The 18259-nt window shown below is 39.2% G+C and overlaps 1 protein-coding gene across 4 annotated transcripts in view; it reads right to left on the reverse strand.

Annotated features, from left to right (window-relative positions):
* Window positions 1-18259, reverse strand: part of ARHGEF10 (Rho guanine nucleotide exchange factor 10) — a 118523-nt gene that overhangs the window by 15948 nt on the left and 84316 nt on the right. For all 4 annotated transcript variants that reach the window (XM_080387731.1, XM_080387729.1, XM_080387730.1 and 1 more), the window contains 2 exons: window positions 17006-17163; window positions 3709-3851 (listed from right to left, as the gene is read on the reverse strand). In XM_080387731.1, the coding sequence (XP_080243857.1) occupies window positions 3709-3851; window positions 17006-17163 (301 nt within the window). The remainder of the gene's footprint in view (window positions 1-3708; window positions 3852-17005; window positions 17164-18259) is intronic.

Consider the following 18259-nt stretch of genomic DNA (forward strand, 5'->3'; position numbering starts at 1 on the left):
AATGTGTAGGGTTTTGTACAGAGGATAGCTTTGACATCTGTTTCAATTACAAGTCTATCTGAAAGCCAATAGCTGGTCTTTTTCCTTAGTTGTTTTCTTCTCATAGCAAGTACTGATAAAAAGGGACAAAAATGTCTTATTCCCTTAAACAAACAAACAAACCCACCCCAAAAATGCCCTTCATTTTACTTTTCTCTTTTAGTTTTCATACCTACATTCCTCTCTATTCAGAGCCCAGCTTTTTTCCCCGGAGGCTCTCTCATTCAAACTCTAGCGACAGGAGAGCTGCAGAACACACTCTGGATGCCGCAGCCCTCCTGCCCACCCCAACATAGCTCACTGCTGTCTCAGCAGCGCGGGACATAGCTGGAGTCTTTCTCTGAGGGCGTGCACACGTGCACCAAACAGCTGCGCCAAGCACTGAACCACAATTTCTCAAGATTCATGAGAGGTGCATAATGGGTATCATTGTCCACAAGGTAAAATAAATGACTTCTATTACTTTAAAGAAGTTAAGAGTACTCAGGCAACATATGTTCATGTATAGGGATTTTCATTTGGGTTTTTTTATTCAGCTGAACATTTCAGAGTAACTCTGGTATAGTTAGTCAACTTTTAAAAACAAGGAAAAACAAACCAAGATGGAATGTCATACAATTGGTGAATTTATTCTTAAATACACTTGGCATTTACTGCCTTTACAGAGCATAAGGTTCTACAGGTATAGAGATCACTATGGGATCAAGGTCTATACCCAACAGAAATACAAGTCTTGGATCTAGGGTCAAGACTCAGGACAAATTTCTTCTTCAGAGGAAGAGTATCAGAGTATGTAATTAACGTATAACAGCAGTCAATGCATTTCTCATGTCTCTTGCCAAGAAAATGAGGCACTGTGCCAGTTTGGGGCACTGTGCCAATATAAGACATTTCCTAAAACATTCTATTACAGTAACATATCATTAAAACAAGTGAATTGAATCTTATCCATATCAGAGGGGAAAATAAAGAGGCAGGAAAATGGAATAACATCCAAACCCAATATACAGAATACCACATCTCCTCATTTACTGATAATTATTTTAAAAAAAGCTCAAATAAGAATCTTAAAGCAAGGAGGCATGGAATGAGATTGTTTTCAAGGATAACGTACTTTGCACTTAGCAAATACAGGGACAGTTAACGATGAGTTACCTATGAAGCAGGGAGTGCCTCACCAAGGACAAAGTTTACAAAATGGTCTTGAATAAGCTCATGGGCTTGTACAAATATGGCCTTAAAAAACAGTCAGGTGTCTTTGTAGGTAACATACGTGACACAGAGCATAGAATATGCATGCATGATAGTAGAAAGCAATGAACAAACAAGCAGCTGTAATTTGAAGTATATGGAGATATAAAGGAGTTCAGCAAAGAGGGAAGAACAACAAACAACTGAGCCCTGTGAAACACTTGGATTCCTGTTGACAGAGCAAAGATGAATATTATGCAAAATATTTTGGGTCAAACCATTACTACTAACTCTCAACAAGAGAGGGCAGAGAAGGAGAGCAAACATTTCCTTGCTGCTGTTTCCTTTCATACAGTAAAGCTTCTGCTCTGCACAGTAAAAGGTAGCTCAGATGTATTCAGCTGCTGATATTGTTAAAATATTCCTTATAGACAGAGTCTAAATTGCCTCGTGTATAATATAATACTGAAACAATATTGCCAATGAACAAGGTATGCACATCATAGCAGATCACTTTTGGAAATATAAATACAGGAAGTTATTAAAACAAGCCAGGTAACCGAGCAAGTAACAGCAGTGAAAACGTTAGTGAGCTGTTTAGTCCGGTGAGAGGAAGAGAACAGGATCAGTACTTGTGTACATCTTAGTACCAGCAAGGAGGCAACAGAAAAAATAATTATTTGTTCACAGTTTTATGAGGAAGATGACATGCTACAGCATGTATATTTCTGTGGAATAAAAAAGATGACCCTCAGGCCAATCATACAGAAAATCATCATGCTCTAGAATAAAACTATCCATGTCAAGAAAACATTATTCAGCCCATACACACCATTTCGGTTGCACGATTTCTTATACGTTGTTTGCTGCAGCATTCATTGCCTGTATATTAATTATAGCTATAAAAGCCAGTGGATCTGAGCTCTGAATACAATTGATGGGTTAGTTTACAAAGCGCTCTGGAAATGAAAAGAAACCTTCTGAGATGCTTTGTAGGAAAACTTGTAGTAACAGCTGAAAAATGAACTACCATGTCTGAGAGATATTGACAGAATATTTGTTATTTTGTCTCTGAACTTCTGTTTTCAATATGCAATCGGTTATATTACACTGTATTTTGATAAAAGTAAGCTTTACACATTCTTTAATCCTCAAAGCTTGTCTAACTGGTATTGTTCTCCTGTGTCAAAACAGCACAGCATAGCCCAAACTGCAGCCATACCACCTGATATAGGAAGAGCTTTGTGGTAGAATTAGACTAGAATTGCCAAACTTATTTACAGAGACCTGGCTGTATGTAAGCAGCGTCACACAGGAACAGCCTGGCTGTGAGCTCTTACCGTTGCTAAGTATTTCTTAGTAAGAATCAGAGAGATTCTTCATCAAAGTCTGTAGAACAGTAACCATGTGTCCCAAAGTCTACTCTGCCCCTCAGTGATACTAACAAAAGTCCATTTCAAGCACCTATTCAAATCACCCTTCCAAAATCTTTCCCTCATCATACCATTTAAACTATCAACAAAACAAGCCTTAAAGAAAAACAAAGTAGGAAAATGCATGATCTGAGCATAAAGAAATCACCCAGAAAGAACAGATAAAGACAGAAGAAATTAGGATGTTAGCTATTTCCCTGCAAACCCATGACAATGACTCACAGAATCAATTGTACCAAATAGACGATTGTTGGGAGAAAACACGTTCATCAATGAAACAAAAAAGCAACAAAGCAGCACACAAAGGAGGAGGCTGTGAGCTCATCACGACTCCTGTTTGAAAGAACTTCATGGCTGTAAACATCATGCAACTCCGTGTAACTGTATTGAAGGCTGAAGGAGAGGCTTAGTTCCTAATGTTTCATCAACTCCAAACTTTAGACCACTAAGGCATTCTTTTGGTAGAGGCTGCCGTTTTGACAGAAATGAATGCTTAATGTTTTCTGGAAAAATGTGGTCACAAATATGAGCTTGAATCCTTAACGCTCTTCTCTCCTTACAGAAAGTCTGACTCTTGTATCATTATTCACTGGAAAATGTCCTTATACAAAGCAAATTTTTGTAGGCCACTCAGAAGCAAAACTCTGAAGAAACATCCTATGAAATCATCACAAGTAACATCTAACTATATAGAAGCAGTCTCTTAATTAAACCTTCTTCTGGAATTAACAGGCAATTCCTATAGGCACCCATATCTCTGCTGCCTTTCCTCAGATCTCATTTTTAAGTAAACCTTTTGCCCCAAATATTCTACAAGTTCCAAGCACTTTATGGAAACCTGGAGGAAAATGGAAGCAAACTGAAATCTAGTGAGACGTCAGCGGAGAATTTCAAACTGCAGGGAGTGGAATTTAACAGAACTGAAACAATACTTCATGAAAAACTTCCTGAAACATGAAGCTTCTCAAACAGATTTCAATGTTTGAAATTTCACCACTTATACCCTGTAGCATAGTATGTGAGCAATGCTTTTAAAAGCGTTTACCTCTATGGAATGTGTCACAGTGCTGATTATAAAAATTTGTCCACCACATGCAGCCCAAATGGTCTCCTCCATCACAAGCAGACTTCTAACAGGCAGAACCCCCAGTTTAACTATCTTCTGAGGTTCAGTGTTCCACGTTCCATCTTCAATAAAAAAGAAGAAAGGTTATATACAACAAAATGGTAATATTTGTTTTAAAACAGTTTTGAAAACACTATCGCTCAAGCCTACTGCTAGAATCTCTGCAAGCTGCCACTTCAAGCTATGCTGTGATTTACGTATGTTTAATTTTAGCTTCCAGGCTAAGTTTGTAAAGGTAATATGCAACATTAAGGGGAAAAACAAAAACCAAACACTCATGTGTTTGTTAAATGAACAAATTTTATCTGGATTAATTGAGACACAAGGAATTCTACATTACTGTTCTAATACATCTTCCTTCCTTTCCAGAGGAAATGCACTCAGAAAGCCATGGCTGATATAATTTTCTCCAACACAGAAGGAGCTCACAACTGACCTATTTCAAGATGAATCAACTTCCAACTAGGACAGAATCATCTTTCATGTGAAAAGTAGTCAGCAAAATTTTTATTGGGTTCTAATGGGCTCAGATGACTCTTAAGAGCACATTGACGGAATGGACTTCCTGCTACTAGATGCTTCATTTAAGGAGGAATATTTTTTTAAATGAAATTAAAACTTAATTTTGTGCCATATCTTCAGTTTTCCTACTTTTTCCCCTAACTATAATCCACAGTGTTTTCTGTGGACTGCATTTAGCAGATCCATGTTACATTATGCATGTGTATGGTGGCACAATCAATTATTCAGAGACCTTCTAAATAAAAACTGTACACCGCCACTTAGAGCTCTGGTCGCTTTCACTTGCCATCTCTTTGAAACAAGGATTAGCAGATTATTTCTCCAAATTTAAGAGCTAGCAACATGGGGTTCTTCAAACAGTTGTAGCTGTGTATTTTATACACGCAATTTGACATACTAAATATGTCAATAATGATTTTAATACTTTTATATTAGTTAATTTCTATTGTAAGCACTCATTGAACATAAAGTCTCAAAGACCACATTCCTATCCATTATGCTTTAGTAATAATATCAAAACTAGTTAAAGTAACTCTTTTTACATTGATATAAAATGTGTCAAAAAGGCCTCATTCCGTCACTTTAAAGCCTTATTCCTGCAAAAGCTGCAGAAAAGTTGTCTACTGACACTGGTTTCAACTCTGTGAACACTTAAATTGTTGTTGATGGAGATCAAGGTAACCATATCTTTAGGCAAGCACTTAATTACACCTTTTTCATTCCACCTCCATAAGAAGTGCATCTTTTATTACATGTGTAGGAGAAGGGGTACAAGGTTGCCTGCTTCACAATAATGGCAGTGACAACAACAATGAAAAGCCTCGGCTGTGGAGTGCTTCTCATCCCTTCTGCCATCTGCATGACACAGCCTTCGCTGAGTCATGCTCAGGATGTGGCTCTCTTCCAAAAGCATCTTTGTAAAAATGACATTTAGTTTTAGCCCATCAAAATAATTTTCATTATTTTAGTTTTCAAGTGAGAAGAGTATTTCGTTATTAGCCTGCAAACTCTCCCAGCACTATCAAAGTCACTCCATGTTCTTTGTGACTCATATGTACCATCAGTAATATACAAACTTTTGGAAAACTTCTCATTTGCTAGCAACCGCATTATCCTCAAATTAAATTCTGAAGTGAAGGCCGCCCATACCCTGCAAGTGCTTAACCACTGTAGGTAGCTCGGTGCAAAGCCTTCAGAGATCAGAGCTGCACATGTGTGCACATCCTGACTTTGTTGTGTAAGTTATGCTGACTGCAGAAGCCAAAACAGCATCCATATGTAGCACCCTTGTGTTTCCTCTTTAGGGATAAACCCAGCATAATTCTAGTATATTCTTACTGTCTTTTCTGAACAATAAAGACAGTAAACTTGGGCAAAGAGCAGATATGGTGAGCAAGAAGCTAGGTCTTCTTCTGTAGTTATATTTTCACACTGACCAACACATTAACGCAAAGACAAAACCACTCATGGAACCCAACAGCTCTTTCTCTTAAGTACATTCAAGCTATATGTTGATCTATACATACGGCATAGCTGATACTGAAATGACAGGCGAATAGAGATTTTCAGCTTCTGAACTATGGACTTGGATTTAAATTTTGCTTAAATTTCATTGCAAGCATCTAAGGGTTTTTTCTTCTTAATCTGGATCTTTATGCCCTCAACTTTCACACAACTCCTCAGATCACTAGGCATTAAGCTGTGTCATATATTTTGATCAAGTCTAATTTAAAATTATTATGTAGCATTTGTAATAGTTTTGAGTGAAAAGGAAAACTAGTACTGGTGTCAGGTGGATGTTGATCACAAAACAAAATTTCTAACACAGCTTACTGAAAGGTAAGAAGATGAGTTCAATATTACCAATGTTATAAATGCTACTAGTATTATGAATACTTAATTAAACAAATATGCATATCAAAACTCTGTTCTCAGAATACCATTTTCTGTTGGCACTGTTAGCACAGCATTTAACAAACCAGTTAACTTTAAGCATTCAGTGGGATTGGACACATGAAAAAAGTGAGACAGAGACGTGATGTCTTTCATGTTACCATGACTTCATGCAAAGAAACTGCAATCCCATTTCATATACGGCCCAGGGAAAACCTGAAACTATTGCTCTACCCAGATACCCTAGCCATGTGCAAAGACTATTCTGTAGTACTTTTTTATTTCTTCCTGCAAAGATTGCCGTATTCCAGATCAGACAGCATCTGAGACAGATGGGACAAAAAACCAGCAGGAGACTCTCTAGTCTGGTAATTAGGGCAGTATTTAAATGACGGGTCAGCTGTGTTCTGGTCTCAGTGAATGCTTGATTATATGAAGTAGAATGGCACCAGGAGGAGAATTTAAGCACTGTGCATCTCTCTCCTCTTATTTTGTGGCAGGCAGGAAAACCTCTTGAGAGTTGAAAGCATAGGTATAAATCCTCTCAAGCAAGGCAAGGGATTAAGCCTGGTAATCCAACATACTTCTGTGAATGCTTTAACCACAGGCTGCTGACTAAAAGCAAGATCACAACTTCATTTTGCTGACCAAAAATTTTATCGCTCATTGCCAAAATTACTTAGCAAGTCTGCGTCTAGTTCACAAGTTGCTTCAAGACTATCAAAATCGCACTTTAAATAAAACATAATACTCTCTCTGCCTCTCTCCAGATGTCAGCAGACCCTATTCAATACCTGCCTGCACAGACTTCATGTTTGACATTGGCTATTTCATGTTACCTATCTGCTTCAAAGTTCCTTCCTTCTAAAATCTAAGTGAGAAGTATTATCTCTATTCTACTTGTGTAAACACCTGTAGTTTCAAGACATACTTATGTAAGCGGGTCCAATAACTGGCACTGTCCATGTACTTACAATCAGATGCAGCACTTGCAAAAGATATAGAATGGCTTCTTTTGATGTTATAAACCCTTGGTTACTGATTTAATAAACTGATTTCTTCCTAAGAAAAGCAGCAAGAAGTAGTAGCTGAGAGAAAACTTTTGCCAACAAAATCTCAAGGCATACAATAGGACAGGGCCAATGCAAGTTGCTCAGCAAACTATTTTCTGAAGAACAGGAATCGAGCAAAAGAAAAATAATCAATGGAGATGTACATGATGTGGTTCTCAGAGAGCTGGCCAGAGAATACCTGTAGGAATGCCCGCAGAAGCATTCTGTTCAATTGATTCCTTGTTTCTGTTCTCTAAACAAGCATTGATTTAGTTTCAGGAAGATTTTATGGTCATTGTCACCTCTAGAATGCTAAAAATACACAATAATATCATCTTCTACCTATGAGGTATGCATATAGATACCGAAAGAGATGCAATATACAGTACATATATCCAATAACTGGAAGCTAGTTTGTATGTGGGAAAATCAGTTATCTGCACGTTGAGCAAATACAAGAGCGAAGCCTGACACCTGTGGAAACAGGAAGGACACAGTGGGAGAAGAGAGAGATGTTTTCATTCTGCTTTGTGAGAAAAGTCCATACAAGTATTAACAACACATAAAGATCACTGTATTTGCAAGTTTTAGTTGACTCAGATCTTAAACTGACCACATCAAAGCACCAAAACTCCTGCTAAGCATACACCAAATGCCCAGTACACAAGACATGAGTGTCTCTGGCAGTCTGTACGACATTACTATAGCAGAATGTAGGCATCTATATAAATTGCAGGTACAGCTATTTGCAGGAACGAGATATGTCTACAAAATCTGAGAACAGGGGCAAATACAAAAATACATCTAGAGGCTTCCAGAAATAACACGTCATAATTTCTGATTTTTGCATCTTAGATGAATACTTAAACCACGGGAACATAGTTTTTAAGCACGAATGTGTCTATGCATTAATCGACCTGTGCTATGGCACTATTTGCAATACCCTCTGTAAGTTGTATTTCTCAAGTAGTTACATGCCATAGTTTATACTCCGATATTGAAAAGTATCTTGCAATGCTTATATCAGGCTGTATATCTTCTATCATGGCTTATATCATACTGCACCAAAGTAAGATATCTTATGCTCATACTTTAAAGTCTTAGAAATATTGTATAATAAGGGCATTATTTCCATTAGTGCATTTTGTTATTAGTCTCATGATTTTTATGGATGTTAGAAAATCAGTTACCCTTCTATTCACTCAAATTTAATCAGATAGGAAAAGTTTTAAAGCAAAATTCATTATATAGGACAGGATGTTGGCTATTTTATCTTTCTTTTATTTGTTTCCATAAACCCCATTTAAGTAAAATACTACTATTTTACAATAACATATAAAAATAAGTTTCTTATTTAGTTTATACATGATTTATTAATATTTAGTATTTTTAATAATAATTTGTTGGCGCTTTTAGGTCTTCGTATGAGATAACCTAATAAAATATAGTTTAGGTCTTCATAAAGGCTTTCTAAAGTTTGTAGTTTTCCCTTCCTTTATGCTTACAATCAAGCTGAACAGAACATGCCTCTTTGTCGGTAGCTTCCTCTCCTGCTTAACAGTACTATTGATGATTTCTACAGAGCTGCCAGCACAGTCCTGGGAACAGTGGTTGTTGGTTAATTTGTGCAGTGGAGCACAAACATTTTTTCCATCACATGGTGCATAAACCAGCACTGCTGAGGACTAAGATGGTAGCTACAGAAGTAAAAAGTGTAGCACATTTCTTATCTCTTGGAAATAAGCCGAGAGACTCAGATTTGCTCTTTTAAACAAGGTGTAACTAGGAATGTCCTGTGCTAACACATGCTTATAGTATTTTTTTCCTACATATGCAACAAACTTCATGCTAAATAGCTGGGATACAACCTCTACCTAAAATTATGGGGGGTGGGGGGTGCTAGAAGTCCCAGCATGAGATACGCAAATTAGACTGATAGCAATGTTACCAGAAATATGTTGACAAGTATTAGGTGATACTGCTAACAGCGATAATGCAGCCAAGACAACAGTATTTATTTCTTTTCAATATCACTGCTCTAGACCTCTCCCCAGCAGCTTAATACCACACCTTACTTTTCATAGCAATGCCTCTCACCACTTTCTACTTTAAGTGATGACAACGTGTCAGAACCACACTCTTCAGACACTCTGGAGCAGTGTGTGAAACCACCCAAGCTCTGAAGTTTGACATCAGTGACATTACACATATTCCTCCTTTCCGGCATTCATCAAAGTACACCATCATCTTGCTAAACTGATCAAGGTACCTCGCTAATGAACTGACCTGATACCCCTCCATTGTTGTAACTGTTTCCCCTTACTCTTGTATTTCATTTCAGTTTTGGTCCTTTTCATTGATTTTAATCCTCTGAAAATAATCACTGATTGGTGTCATGAGGCCTCTTTGGACAGCTAAGTCATCAAAACTCTTAACCAGCTTCAGAGCTCTCCATGTTTTTACCAGTGAAACACAGAGACTCATAGAATGGTTTGGGTTGGAAGGAAGCTTAAAGATTATCTAGTTCCTACCCCCCCTGCCATGTGCAGGGACACCTTCCTCTAGATGAGGTTGCTCAAAGCCCCATCCAGCCTGGCCTTGGACACTTCCAGGGATGGGGCATCCACAGCTTCTCTGGGCAACCTGTGCCAGTGTCTCACCACCCTCACTGTAAAGAATTTCTTCCTAATATCTAATCTAAATCTTTCAGTTTAAAACTATTCCCTTTTGTCTTGTCACTCTGTGCCCCTGTAAAAAGTCCCTCTCCAGCTTTCTTGTAGGCCCCCTTTTGGTACTGGCAGGCTGCTATAAGGTCTCCCCAAAGCCTTCTCCAGGCTGAACAGCCCCAACTCTCTCAGCCTGTCTCCATAGTTGAGGTGCTCCCACCCCATAATCATCTTTGTGGACCTCCTTTGAGCTTGCTCCAACAGGTCCATGTCCTTCTCACATTGGGGGCCCAGAGCTGAACACAACACTGCAGGTGGGGGTCTCATGAGAGTGGAGTAGAGGGGGAGAATCACCTCCCTCGACCTGCTGGCCATGCTTTTGATGCAGCCCAGGATTCAGTTGGCTTTCTGATCTGCAAGCACATATTGCCAGGTCATGCTGAGCTTCCCATCCACCAACACGCCAAAGTCCTTCTCCTCAGGGCTGCTCTCAATCCATTGTCCACCCAGCCTGCATTTGTGCTTGGGATTGCCCTGTACAGGACTTTGCACCTGGCCTTATTGAACTTCATGAGGTTCACACAGGCCCACCTCTCAAACCTGTCAAGGTCCCTCTGGATGGTGTCCCTTCTCCCCAGCGTGTCGACTGCACTACACAGCAACAACAACAGTGTTGTCGGTGAGGTGCTTGCTGAGGGTGCACTCAATCCCAGTGTCCACATTGCCTACAAAGATGTTAAACAGCACCAGTCCTGGTACAGACCCCTGAGGAATGCCACTCATCACTGGTCTCCACTCTTTTGAGTGTGACCACCCAGCCAATTCCTTATCCACTGAGTGATCCACCCAACAAATCCATGTCTCTGCAGTTTAGAGACAAGGATGTCACGTAGGACAGTGTCAAATGCCTTGCACAAGTCCTGGTAGGTGACGTCAGTTGCTCTTCATCCACCAATGCTGTAACCTTGCCATAGAAGGCCACCAAATATGTCAGGCACAATTTGCCCTTAGTGAAGCCATGTTGGCTGTCACCAATCACCTCCTCCTCCATGTGCCTTAGAATAGTTTCCAGAAGGATCTGCACCATGATCTTGCTGGGCACAGAGACTGACTGGCCTGTAATTCCCTGCGTCTTCCTTTTTACCCTTTTTAACAACAGGGGTTTTGTTTCCCCTTTTCCAGTCAGTGGGAACTTCACTGGACGGCCACAACTTCTCAAATATGATGGATAGTGGCTTAGCCACTTCATCCACCAGTTCCCTCAAGACACACAGATGCATCTCATCAGGCCCCATGGAGTTGTGCACCTTCAGGTTCCTCAGATAGTCTCAAACCTGATCTTCTCCTACAGCAGGCAGTTCTTCATTATCCCAGTCCCCACTTTTGCCTTGTGTGACTTGGGCTGTGAGGCTGAAGCACTTGCTGGTGAAGACCAAGGCAAAAAAGTCATTGAGTACCTCAGCCTTCTCCATCTCCTGGGTAACCAGGTCTCCTGTTTCCTTCTGGAGAGGGCCCACATTTTCTCCAATCTTCCTTTTATCACCAACATACCTATAAAAGCTTTTCTTGTTGCCCTACCCAAGTTTAATTCTATCAAGGCTTTAACTTCCCTAACGTCATCCCTGGCTGCTCAGACAATTTCTCTGGATTCCTCCCAGGCTACCTGTCCTTGCTCCCACCCTCTGCAGGCTTCCTTTTTGTGTTTGAATTTGCCCAGGAGCTATTTGTTCATCTATGCAGGCCTCCTGGCATTTTTCATAGAATCATAGAAACATGGAATGGTTTGGGTTGGAAGGGACCTTAAAGACCATCTAGTTCCACCCCCCTGCCATGTGCAGGGACACCTTCCACTAGACCAGGTTGCTCAAAGCTCCATCCAACCTGGCCTTGAACAATTCCAGAGATATGCACACCAGCTTCCTCTTTGTTGCGATTTATTGCTCCTGAGCTTGGAGGAGGTGGTCCTTTAATATTAACCAGCTTTCTTGGGCCCCTCTTCCCTTTCGGGCTTTATCCCTGGAGGGGGAGTCTCTCTGAAGAATCTAAGCTGTTGTCCTGTGCATGGCCAGAGTTGCCTCAGCCGCTGTTCTTGTTTCACATTCAATTGCAATCCAGAAAGTTGAGCCTTTCATTCTTTTGTAAACCTCAGAATCAGAATTTAGTAGTGTACACCTACAGGAACAGGCTCCGCAAAAACCTACTAGAAAATACACCTTTCGTTAAAATGTGCAAGAGGCTTCCTCTTACAGGTTTGCGGGCTCACGTCTTTCTGTGGCAAAGTGGATTCACATCGGTATCTTTGGGCTTCCAGAACAGACCTCTCTAGCTAGCCAGGCAAGGGCCACTTAGAGTGGCAACAGCAGCACTCCCAATCCCTTCTTCATGTTAAAGCTGAGCCACTCTTGCAAAACACAGAGTTACAAGACTGGATGAAGGGAACAGAGCATAAGGTTTTGTATTACACAATCATTTTATAAAATAGAGATTTCTTCAGATGAGAATAGAGATTTCTTCAGATGAGAATAGAGATTTCTTCAGATGAGAATAGAGATTTCTTCAGATGAGAATAGAGATTTCTTCAGATGAGAATAGAGATTTCTTCAGATGAGAATAGAGATTTCTTCAGATGAGAATAGAGATTTCTTCAGATGAGAATAGAGATTTCTTCAGATGAGAATAGAGATTTCTTCAGATGAGAATAGAGATTTCTTCAGATGAGAATAGAGATTTCTTCAGATGAGAATAGAGATTTCTTCAGATGAGAATAGAGATTTCTTCAGATGAGAGCCTAGTGCCCTAGCCATTATGATACTCTACGAGAAATTACATGTCCTATTTCTCCTATTCTGTTGTGTTTGTTTTGTTTTGTTTTTAATACCAAAAGAGCCATGGTTCATCCTTAGCTTAAGAAACCAATCATGGGTACAAGCTCTACACTGTGAATCACAGGCGACACTTCTCTACCTCATTGGCACCTGGAAGCAGAATGGCATTAACAAATGCCTTGTTTCAATTTCTTACTTTGGACATTTCTTACAGATTTACAAAGTGGTTGTGGTTGGAAAGGACATCTAGACATTATCTGGTCCAACCCTTCAACTCAAGCAGAGTCACCTAGTGCTGGCTGCCCAGGACTGTGTCCAGATGGCTTTTGAATATCTCCAAGGATGGAGACTCCACAGTCTCTCTGGGCAACCTGTGCCAGTGCTCACTCACCCTCACAGTAAATAAGTATTTCCTGATGTTCAGAGGGAAACTCCTGTGTTGCAGCTTGTCCCCACTGCCTCTGGTCCTACCACTGGACACCTCTGAGAAGATGACTCCATCCTCTTTCCACCCTTCCTTCAGGTATTTGTAGACGTTGATGACACCTCCCTGAGCTTTCTCTTCTCTAGGCTGAAGACTCTGAGCTCTCTCAGCCTTTCCTCACAGGACAGATTCCAGTCCCTTCCTTGTCTGAATGGCCCTGTGCTGGACTTTTTCCACTATGTCCACATCTCTCTCATACTAAGGAGCCCAGAAACTGGACCCAACACTCCAAGTGTGTGGCCTCATCAGTGCTGAACAGCAAGGAAGGATTACAGAGCACACCAAGCACTGTGAATTTAATTCTAGGGGTGAGCATGCAAGGGTTCACTGTGGGTGCTGTACACGAGTAGGAGGTTACACATACCGATCCTGTGCTGAAAGGGTAGCCATTGCAATAAAAGCAGCATGTCTATTTGGTGCATCTATTCTCTCATCTTAATTAAACTTTCTGAAACGACAAATATATTAATTCTACTTTTTGCCACAATCATTCTAAGTTTTTATTTTCTTTTTCCTGTTTTTCTCCATACTCTTTACAGGACTTTCTGAAAAGGAAATATGTATCAATGTCTAGAAGAAAGGAAGTAGCTGGAACTGACTGCAGTATAATCAGAAACAATACAGATATATAACGATTGTGATTTCCCTTTCCTAAGACACTTTTGTGAATGGAAGTCAAACACGCGCTGACCTTTTTTGCTATTGCATCACTCAGAAAACACATCTGCTGGGCTGTCTGCAATCGTCACAAAGGGGTTTTGTTATGTTTTTTAAACAAAGACAGTACAATGTACTTTTTCCTTAACCTCATCTAGAAGTGTTTTGCCTGGAAATATTCCTAATAATTCAGCATGAGGTAAACACTAAATACACAATATTTCAGACTGATAACTTTGCAAAAGTTGATAGCACCATAATCGACTTCCCAACCCACAAGGTTTCAGAAACTTTACAATCTGTATCACTACCATTCCTATGTATAACAGCATTTAATGCAGTAGCTGTTCCATGATTCCACGTTCCACAAACTAGTCTTCTCACCCACATAAAATTAAGGATTATTGAGGATAATTATCCGGGTCCTTATTTCTAGGACTAACATATTAGCTGACCTGCATCCTAGTCTTTCTGTGACATTTTCACAGATTACCATGTTAGCTCACATTTAAAAGCTGAGTAGATTTTATGGTACCAGTGCTTCATTGACTCTGCTTTTAATTTATATTCAAATTAATTGAGGCTTAAGTACTTTTGAACTCATAGTTGAAAATACACAGATACTAAGGTGTCTCAATTAAACATGACTACTCTCCATAAAGAAAGAAATCTCACTGTACACCTTCAGCTCTCCCACTGATTTGGCATGTGTTCCTCAGTTTACTGAAATGGAAACCAAGATGTACAGATTACTTCAGGACAAGACTTTCTACCACCAAAGAGCACTCTGGATGCTGTCGATCTGACAAAGTTCTCTTGTGAAGAAAGTCAGAAGAGAGCACTTGATGTTTGTAAACAAGCTGGATATGTACATGCTTTGAGCTATCTGAAAACAACAGGAGAAATTAGAGTTATTTGTGTACTTAAAACTGAGAGGCAGAAGTCATGAGTCTTTGACTACATACATATAGGCACTGAGCTTCAGTGACTGAAGTGAACCACTACACTTTCAGCCCAGAGAGGAAGACACAAGGATCACAATTCTAATAGTAACCAGATTTCATGTTCACTTTTAAATCTTTCCTTAATCTCCTTTATGCTGACAGACCAAAACCCAAGTTGAGGTGCATGGCTGGAAAGTAATCCCCTCCTTAGAAGAAAAGGCAACCCTGTAGTACGGCACAAAGCTCTTCACAGGCCGTATTCCCTCCCTACTCCCATTTTGCCGTTTGGATTCCTTTGTTTTGTAAAATAGGTCAGTGTTCATGAAAACACCCCTCCAGGGACTACTGCCTCACATGTCCACGGCAGCCAACTGTAAGGAATACAAACACTAACATGGGAGCAGCTGATTCGCACAACTTTCATGAGGCGTGGAGAACTGAAATAACACCCACAGACCAAACTGTAAGGAAAGGGACTACAAGATGAGTCAGAAAAACATGGATGTGTATCTCTCATCTCAGAGCTTCAGCGATCCTGAAAGAGACCATGGCAGGCTCTGTGAATGTCTAGCTGCACAAAACTGATGTCTTCAGAGGAAAATAAATAGAGGACACCATGATCCTTGTCAATGCAACATAACCTTCAGCTCATAATGTAATTCAGTCTGGTTAACAGCTCTGCTCTGTCCTTAACATTCTCTGCAGACAAGCAACCCATGCATCCTTTCTTACCTATACTGCTAAGGATGCCACTTGTGTTTAAGTGATCTTTTCTGGAAGAAGTGACAGCAATTGCAATCTTAAAACAGCTTAAATACACCAAACCCTTTCAGGAGACAATACTTTACTACCCACACAGGTACGTACAGAAACTGAAACAACAAAAACTATGTTATGAGACTAAGATCAAGACCTCACTCCTGTACTTCCAAGATAAAGAAAAAATTGCTCTTCAGTGATGAAGGGAACTGAAATCTAATGTCTGGCTTCAGATCAGAGATGACAGCTCCACAGGAAACCCACTGGGTTGAAGATGACAGCTGGCAAAAGGAAATGTCTTTCCCAACACTTTTTCAGATTCTTTGTTGCTTGGAAAAACAAAAACAAAAAACAAAACAAACGAAAAAAAAGAAAAGAAAAAAAAAAAAGAAGAAGAAAGTGCATCCTGTACTTTTCCCAAACTAAGTCTTTATATGATCTGACACTAGACATACAATTTGTTCCAATATTGAAGACAGTAAGCTTGGTGCCTCAGTTAGAGGCTGGCAGGATTTAGTAGCCGAGGTATAGTGCCATACAAATGCATCTCTACTGTTTAGAGGGCCCACCTCATTAACATATGACAATCATCGTTATGCAGCTCACACTAGTAAGGTACACCAGATCTCTGCTGGCTCTGCACTTTGCAAGGTTAGGTGTCTCTGTGCTAACATCTCGCTTAAAAACTCAAGTTTCAAACTTTGATTAAAGCCTTGCTGATTTTGAAATAAATTAACTATATATGTATGCAGTACTGCAGGGAAGCTAGTGAAACGTGTACTGCAAGTACACAGGCAAGCACCTAAACCAGGTCCAGAGAAGACTGTTCTGGTTCAGAGGTATTATTTGGGACTCTCCTTTGCTCAAGTTATTTTAGCCAATTACTTAGCTAGGTGCAGAACAAGCAACTGTGATGCTAATGGGAAAAGGAGTTCTGCTGTGAAATACATGACCCACACACATAGGAAAGACTTCTCCTATCTGTACAGTAAAAATGGAGTTGTCATTTCAAATGAGACATACCGGAATCTACCAATATGGTATTTTTGTCTTGCACAAACACCAATGTTGGGTAACTGAGTGGAATTAGCACTGTGCTGGGTAAAATACAGTATACTGCCTGTTATCACATAAACTTCTGGACTCTTTAACACTAAACACTTTAGGCTTTAAGCTAAAGGGGCACAAATCAGTTTTCATTCATATCGTATGGTAAAAGTGGGAACAGTATCAAAGTTTCTACTATCCTTCAAAAAGAGAAAACAAGTCTTTTCAGAAGTACTGAAAAGTGTAGCAACCTTAGGTCAGCAGTTTTATAGAGAATTTTCAGAAAATGTAATAGTGGAAAACTACTTCTGCCAAAATATACTGACATGCAAGTCCCTCAGGATGCTATCAAATCATATCACATTACCTTCTGCTTTTGTGTAGATCGAGATGTTTCCATTTACCAAGCCAGCAAACAAATATTGAGACATATATGTTAAACTCATAACAGTTGATTTTTCAGGAGTGAAGAAGTGTTGAAGTCGAATTTTCTTTGAGCCTTGACAACTTTTGTAAATAGAAATGCTTTAAAAAGAAGCAAAAAAAAAGACTTGTGAAATTATGTTTTCTTTAGTTCTTATTAGAATATGCACAAATGAGATTTAGAATAAAAAGGCAGGGGGTGGGGATTTTCTCCTTCTATTCATAGGAAGAGGAATATTAAAAAGAGTATCTTGACCCTCCAAAATGTCTATGTAGACAATCCACAATTACTTAACATCGATGTATGGCCACACACTTCATACTGTCTGGAGAAACATGCACTCAACAAAGACACATAACAATTCTGCTCAAAGTCCTTATTATGAGTCTATCAAAAATTGTATTGATTAAAAAAAATAATGGATTCAGTATTACCTTGAGAACTAGGGAAATGAGAAGAAGGAACTCACTACCAGAGTTACACTTAAAATTCCCACCATTCCTACAGATTATTACCATAGGTATGTTAGGAATATTGAATACTTAAATCTGGAATTAATTGCACTTCACAAGCAAAAATAATCAGTACAATTAGGTGTTGGAATTTTTGAAACACAGCATTTTCCTCAGAAAATTTTGTTCTGCTTCACATATACCAGGTAAATGTATTTATCTTATACCTTAAAAAAATTGCAGGTAATTACATACTTACATCCTCACTGGCTATAACAAGATCTGTTTGCTTATTGACCTAAGTTTAAAATCTGTAACTTTGTTCTTCAATATAAATCAAGTGATGACCCAGTAAGGTCATCAATTCAATCAGAGCAAAATAATTCATGTCAATAGTAAACAGTATTATTATTTATTTGCATGACAAATCCTGCATATTGTCACAGGGTAGAAGGTTAATGGGTTCCTCATCAACACTTTGTCATTCTGAAAATTTTCCAATACCTAAAGGTTATGTTGTAACATTACAAAAGTAATATTTATATTTTTCAGACATGATTTATGATGAATTAATCCTCTTTCATCAAAGATACGCATTATTTTAATTCCGAATACTACATAGTGTATTTTAAAATCATATAGAATGTATTTTTTTCTTGATTTAGGTGGAAAGGATAAGCTGAGGTCACTGTAATATCACTTGTACACTTCTTTAAAAAGAAAACATTTTCTTGGAAGTATCTCA

This window comes from Falco punctatus, assembly GCF_963210335.1.
Source record: "Falco punctatus genome assembly, chromosome: 5".
Taxonomy (NCBI): domain Eukaryota; kingdom Metazoa; phylum Chordata; class Aves; order Falconiformes; family Falconidae; genus Falco; species Falco punctatus.